This window comes from Myotis brandtii, unplaced genomic scaffold (genome assembly GCF_000412655.1).
Source record: "Myotis brandtii unplaced genomic scaffold, ASM41265v1 scaffold1733, whole genome shotgun sequence".
In the NCBI taxonomy this organism is placed as follows: Eukaryota; Metazoa; Chordata; class Mammalia; order Chiroptera; family Vespertilionidae; genus Myotis; species Myotis brandtii.
The window spans coordinates 355227-362370 of NW_005356400.1; the positions used below are offsets into that span (position 1 = coordinate 355227).

General features: G+C 60.3%; 1 protein-coding gene across 3 annotated transcripts in view; it reads right to left on the minus strand.

Annotated features, from left to right (window-relative positions):
• The window catches only part of RWDD3 (RWD domain containing 3), a 6120-nt gene extending 577 nt beyond the window's left edge, over positions 1–5543 (minus strand). Inside the window, exons 1-3 of one of the 3 annotated variants that reach the window (XM_014537117.1) lie at positions 4737–5543; positions 3817–4301; positions 4–119 (exon numbers count right to left, since the gene is read on the minus strand). In XM_014537117.1, coding sequence (XP_014392603.1) covers positions 4–119; positions 3817–4301; positions 4737–4788 — 653 coding nt within the window. In that variant the 5' untranslated portion in view covers positions 4789–5543. Of the gene's footprint in view, positions 1–3; positions 120–2011; positions 2059–3816; positions 4697–4736 lie in introns of those variants that run through there. The other 2 variants (XM_014537116.1, XM_014537115.1) reach the window with 2 other exon arrangements.
• Positions 5544–7144: the final 1601 nt, after the last annotated feature.

The window sequence follows — 7144 nt, forward strand, 5'->3', positions numbered from 1 at the left end:
TACCTGGCGTGTCCCGGCTGCGCCCTGGCCTCCCACAGCACGCTGGCCATCCTCTCTCGGCACTTCTTCCCACTCGAGTCCACATCGACCTTGGAGGTTTTCTGAAGCACCAGGTACTCCTGAGGGACAAGCAGGAAGTTATCCGCAGGCGTCCTGAGCTCTGGGTCCCAAATTTTATCTTTTTTTGTTTAAAAAATATAGAGGAAGAGAGAGATAGAAGCATAAATGATGAGAGAGAATCATGGATCGGCTGCCTCCTACACGCCCCCCACTGGGGACCAAGCCCGCCACCCGGGCATGTGCCCTGACTGGGAACCGAACCGTAACCTCCTGGTTCATAGATCAACGCTCAACCACTGAGCCCCGCCGGCCGGCCACGGGTCTCAAGTCTGCAAGTAGCCAGGCACCTGCAGGCTGAGCTTCCTGCCTCGTCTCCGTGGGAGTCGGGCGGTGGGAGAGTGCGCGTGTTTTTGCTCGCTAGGTGGTGTGACGGGCCGGCCGGGGACCAGGTCAGAGGGAGGCCGTCTCGGGCTTCGTCCTGGCCTGGGCAGCCGGCCTGCGGGGCCCTGGGCTGGTTTCCCATGCCCTCTGGGCCTCAGGAGCTGCCCCCTGCTGTACGGGGGGATCTCCGGACTCAGTGAGTCCGCACAGGCCACGCGCTGACGGCAGGAGCCACGGGCGCTGCTGCTGTTGCTGCTCCAGCGTCTGCATGGCGTCCCCAGTGCACAGCGCCCACCTCTGCACACGGGGGCGTCTGTGACGAGCTGCACCCGCTCCGAGCTGGGTGACCAGCTCCTGCGACTCTCAGTCCTCACCTGCGACCCGTGACGACCCAGCAGGCGTGTTGACTTTGGACGGCATTTCAGGGACCGGTGGTAAACAAGAAAGAACTCCTGCCCCGGCCGGTGTGGCTCAGGTCAAGGGCATGTCCCTCGGTTGCAGGTACATTCCTGGCCGGTCGGGGCAGGTGCAGGAGACAACCAATCCATGTGCCTCTCTCACACTGACCTCTCTCTCTCTATCTCTCTCTATCTCTCTTTCTCTCTATCTCTCTATCTCGCTCTCTCTCTCTCAAAGTCAATGGGAAAAATACCCTCGGGTGAGGATTTTAAAAAAAGAAGGAACTCCTTAAAAAGTGCAATTTCTCTGCAGCAGCCAAGCTCCAGCCACATGAATAAACACTTGTTAATGAACTGACGGTCCCGTCTCACATCCCAAAAGCAGCCGCCTCCCCGGGCGCCGGGCGCCTTCCGAAGCCGGAGCCTCTGGAGAAGCACGAGCCAGGAACGTGCCCTGCGCGCCTTCTGCCGCCGGTCTGCCCGGAAGGCTCGGCGTCTCCATAAACGGCCTTCGCGGCGTGTTCCTAGGTCAGACCCCAGTCCAGGGCCTGCATGAAACTGGAATGACTCGTCCACATGCTACGCCCAGCACGGAGCTGGTTAACCAGACGCCAGACAAGTTTGGTGGCGAGAGCCCTTGTAGGAAAGGCTCATAGTCAGTCCCCAGATCTTTAGGGTTACAGCCTGTGCGTTCGATTGCAATGACCAACCCACCTGGACGCACAAAGCCTAACGGTGGCCTGCGGCTCCCTGGAGAGGTGAGCTGTGACAGGCACTTCCCTCGCCGGGTCCCCCGGGAAACAGGTCAGACGAGTCCAGGATGAGAACCTGAAAACTCGGGAGGCAGGAAGCTGACAGCCTAAGGCTCCCCCCACTCACAGGACCTCGAGGTTAGGTCGGGCTCCTCCTTCCAGGCACTACGGGAGCAAACCAAAGTGTGAGCTGGCCCGGCCCGCGTGGCTCAGTGGTTAAGCATCCACCTATGAGTCAGGAGGTCCCAGCTGGATTCCCGGTCAGGGCACAGGCCCGGGTTGTGGGCTCCATCCTCAGTGTGGGGTGTGCAGGAGGCAGCCGGTCCATGATGCTCTCTCATCATGGATGTTTCTGTCTCCCTTCCTCTCTGAAATCATTAAAACTATAAATATATTTTTAAAAAACCAAACTGGTGGCACCTTGACGCGGTCCCTGTGCCCTTGCAGTAGGAGCAGGATGACTCTGCCTCCTACACGCCCCCCACTGGGGACCAAGCCCGCCACCCGGGCATGTGCCCTGACTGGGAACCGAACCGTAACCTCCTGGTTCATAGATCAACGCTCAACCACTGAGCCCCGCCGGCCGGCCACGGGTCTCAAGTCTGCAAGTAGCCAGGCACCTGCAGGCTGAGCTTCCTGCCTCGTCTCCGTGGGAGTCGGGCGGTGGGAGAGTGCGCGTGTTTTTGCTCGCTAGGTGGTGTGACGGGCCGGCCGGGGACCAGGTCAGAGGGAGGCCGTCTCGGGCTTCGTCCTGGCCTGGGCAGCCGGCCTGCGGGGCCCTGGGCTGGTTTCCCATGCCCTCTGGGCCTCAGGAGCTGCCCCCTGCTGTACGGGGGGATCTCCGGACTCAGTGAGTCCGCACAGGCCACGCGCTGACGGCAGGAGCCATGGGCGCTGCTGCTGTTGCTGCTCGAGCGTCTGCATGGCGTCCCCAGGTGCACAGCGCCCACCTCTGCACGCAGGGGCGTCTGTGACGAGCTGCACCCGCTCCGAGCTGGGTGACCAGCTCCTGCGACTCTCAGTCCTCACCTGCGACCCGTGACGACCCAGCAGGCGTGTTGACTTTGGACGGCATTTCAGGGACCGGTGGTAAACAAGAAAGAACTCCTGCCCCGGCCGGTGTGGCTCAGGTCAAGGGCATGTCCCTCGGTTGCAGGTACATTCCTGGCCGGTCGGGGCAGGTGCAGGAGACAACCAATCCATGTGCCTCTCTCACACTGACCTCTCTCTCTCTATCTCTCTCTATCTCTCTTTCTCTCTATCTCTCTATCTCGCTCTCTCTCTCTCAAAGTCAATGGGAAAAATACCCTCGGGTGAGGATTTTAAAAAAAGAAGGAACTCCTTAAAAAGTGCAATTTCTCTGCAGCAGCCAAGCTCCAGCCACATGAATAAACACTTGTTAATGAACTGACGGTCCCGTCTCACATCCCAAAAGCAGCCGCCTCCCCGGGCGCCGGGCGCCTTCCGAAGCCGGAGCCTCTGGAGAAGCACGAGCCAGGAACGTGCCCTGCGCGCCTTCTGCCGCCGGTCTGCCCGGAAGGCTCGGCGTCTCCATAAACGGCCTTCGCGGCGTGTTCCTAGGTCAGACCCCAGTCCAGGGCCTGCATGAAACTGGAATGACTCGTCCACATGCTACGCCCAGCACGGAGCTGGTTAACCAGACGCCAGACAAGTTTGGTGGCGAGAGCCCTTGTAGGAAAGGCTCATAGTCAGTCCCCAGATCTTTAGGGTTACAGCCTGTGCGTTCGATTGCAATGACCAACCCACCTGGACGCACAAAGCCTAACGGTGGCCTGCGGCTCCCTGGAGAGGTGAGCTGTGACAGGCACTTCCCTCGCCGGGTCCCCCGGGAAACAGGTCAGACGAGTCCAGGATGAGAACCTGAAAACTCGGGAGGCAGGAAGCTGACAGCCTAAGGCTCCCCCCACTCACAGGACCTCGAGGTTAGGTCGGGCTCCTCCTTCCAGGCACTACGGGAGCAAACCAAAGTGTGAGCTGGCCCGGCCCGCGTGGCTCAGTGGTTAAGCATCCACCTATGAGTCAGGAGGTCCCAGCTGGATTCCCGGTCAGGGCACAGGCCCGGGTTGTGGGCTCCATCCTCAGTGTGGGGTGTGCAGGAGGCAGCCGGTCCATGATGCTCTCTCATCATGGATGTTTCTGTCTCCCTTCCTCTCTGAAATCATTAAAACTATAAATATATTTTTAAAAAACCAAACTGGTGGCACCTTGACGCGGTCCCTGTGCCCTTGCAGTAGGAGCAGGATGACTCTGCCCATGAACATGAGCCTCCCGGTCAGCCCCAGGGCGGAGGCCCACTGCCGCACGGTCCGCACGTATCTGGTCTTCGCTCTCATGTGGTCCAAGTGCAGGAGGGTCATCCACGGCCCCTCGGCCTCCGTGGCGCTCGCCACAGGGCATGTGCCAGGGCCAGCTCCCGACCCCGGCGCGGCGAGGAGGTGCCGGAGGTTCTGCTGGACCCAGACAACCAGCTGGTGGACCATCGGTTCCGGCAGGAAGCCCTGTGCCTGCTCCAGTAGCTTGTCCCTCACGGCCGCGCACTGGGCCCTGGTCAGGCGCTCGGAGCCGACGGAGACGCCCGGCAGGCACGCGGGGTAGCCGGCCGGTAAGTGGAACACCAGCTCCAGGGGGGTGTCCGCCCCCGACGGGCCTTCGGCTTTGGTGAGGACTCTGCACACGGCGCCCTGAGTCCCTGGAAGGCACCGAAGACACCCGTTAGCCGCACGGCACCCATCGCGACGCAACGCCGGCCGGGAGCACCTATTTCCCGTGTTGGTGCTTTTCAGGTGAAAACTGGGTTCTGTTCGGAAGAGACACATGGAAGTGGGGTCACACCCGTCTCTGTCCGTCCCCCTCTCCCTGCCCGGCCTCTTAGGGAGCGCGACGCAGGGCCCACACGCTCCGGAGCCGGCGGCCGCCTGTCCAGCTGAGCCCCGTCATCTCCTCTGCAGGACGAAGCTAAGGGGCATCTAAAGTTTCGGGCACCCAGCAGGTGACCCCTGAAACCTGGCACCTGGGCAGCCTGGATGGCGACAGGAGGGCCGAGATCAGATCAGTCTCCCCACAGACCCCGCCCCTCCCCGGGTGCGCGCGGCTCACGTAACCTGTGCCCAGGAGCGATGGTTACTGCGTACGCCGCCGCTGTAAAGAGGCCAAAATGCACGGACGCCCCAAGACATCCCCAGCACCAACCAGCCCGGCGGAGCTGATGCCAACCCTTGGGTGGCAGCCTGGGCCACCTCCTACCCCAAGGGCCCGCGTCACGGTGCCCTCCTGGTTCCGGGCAGCAAGAGGCCAGGAGGAACCGGTGGCGTCAGAATGTCCCGGCAGCCCCTGGCCAGGCTGCGGGGGCCGTGGGGGCCAGCAGCCCAGCGGCGGGGAACGAGTCCTCACCTCGCCCTCCGCCCCCGCTGTGACCACCCCACGGCCCCTTTCAATCCCTGGATTGTTCTCTTCTCCCAGCAACACAATGTCCTGAGCGGCTACACTGCGTGCCTTTATAATTCAATTACCCACTGATGGGAGAACACAGAATTAAATTAATTAGGAGGCCTGGCTTCAGAGTCACGCTTAATTAACCAGCAGACAGAGGGCCACGGTGTTCCGGAAGTCAAGAAGCGGCACCTCCTTCTACACTTACTTTCTCGGACCCCTCGGCCGTGGCTTTGGCTCAGCCGGGTAGTCACAACCAGCGCTGCCCCTGGGCCTGTTTCAGGGGTGGTTGAAATCACGGGTTCCTTTTTCCAGCATATTCCCAGCTGAGCCAGAGGACCCCCCCGGCCAGAAGGCAGGACCCGGGGAAATCCAATGGCCTCTGAGCCCGGCCGGCGTGGCGCAGCGGTTGAGCATCCGACCCAGGAACTAAGGGGGTGGGTTCGAGTCCAGGTCGGGGCACATGCCTGGGTGCAGGCTCGATCCCCAGTGGGGGTGTGTGCAGGAGGCAGCCGATCCATGATGTTTCTCTCTCATCGATGTTTCCATCTCTCTCTCCCTCTCCCTTCCTCTCGCTCTAAAGACCAATAAAAACATATTAAAAAAAAAAAAGAAATCGGATGGCCTCTGTGGATAGGCTGCCTCCGGCGAAGTGACTGCCATGGAGACAGGGAGTGAGGATGAACTGGGGGTGCCGCCCATCAGAACAGGGGTGACCAGGACACACAGGAGGGACCAACCCTTGCGTGTGGACTGTAATCGACCGTGTGCGGAAGACGCAGGCAGGCTCGCTCTGCAGAGAAAGCAGGTCCGTGACACGGACCGGTCCCCGTGCCGGGTGAGCCCGAGTAGGGGGGGACGAAGGAACCGTGAGAGGAGCCACGCACAGGCCCATGGAGGCGGGAAGCAGGCGGCTCCTCACCACCCGGCACATCCTGCACGGCCTTGGGGTCAGCCGTGTGCGGCCGGAAGCCCACTGGCCTCGGAGCTGCCGCGGGAAAGCAGGCGGAATCCACGGAAAACGTCCATGATGCGTCTGCCAGTGCAGCGAGAACGGGCGTTCCCGCAGCCTGCTCCCTTTCCGCTCCCTGTCCTGCCGCAGAGGCCGCGGGCGGGACAGAGGAAGTCTCGCTGCCACCACACCGGCCGCCAGAACTTTCTAGACCGTAAGCTCAGAGGACGCGGTGTGTGCACCCAGGGAACCAACACGTGTGGGCTGAGCAAGGCACGCGCCCCGGAGCCCACGGCGGACACCTACCTTTCCGGGGACTAGACAAAGCGTAAGCAAAGCAATCAACTTGGAAACGTAACAGGGAAAAGTTCAGGGCGAGCGCTGCCCGAATTCAAAAACTAAGCAAACAGCCCTGGCCGGGTGGCTCAGTGGATAGAGCGTCAGCCTGCAGACTGAAGGGTTCCGGGTTCGATTCCGGTCAAGGGCACGTACCTCATACCTCAGTTGCAGGCTCCTCCCCGGCCTGGGGCCCTGGTTGGGGCGCGTGCAGGAGGCAACCCATCGATGTGTTTCTCTCACATCGATGTTTCTCTCGGTCTTTCCCTCTCTCTTCCACTCTCCCTAAAAATCAATGGGAAAAATATTATCGGGTGAGAATTAACAAAGAAGAAGAAAATTAAGCAAACATTTATTGACCACCTACTGTGATCAATAAATGTGATTACGAAGCCAGGGTCCCTGCCCTCGAGCTCCCGGAGACAACCACACACCATACAGAGGACACGGGCCTGGTGCTTACCAGGTGTACCCGGCAATGCGACTGGGGGCGCCGATTTAGACAAGGGCACACGCCCCCCCAGCCCTTCGGGGCAATGTGATGTTTAAGGGGAGCAACTTGAGAATGAGTTATTCACTGTGAATTTTTTGCATTTCTGATGGTTCTAGGGGCCTCACACAGGATATAAATATGTATTGTGACACATTTATGCATTTCAGTTCTCTATGGTATGTTTCGAAACTTTGTTATATTTTCATAGCACTTCCTATTATTATTACTTTTTTAACAAGTTCATGGCCTTCTAGGCTTCCTCCACGGGAACAGGAGTTCACTTTCTGAGTAAGAAGAAGCCTGTGGGGGGGGGGGGGGGGGG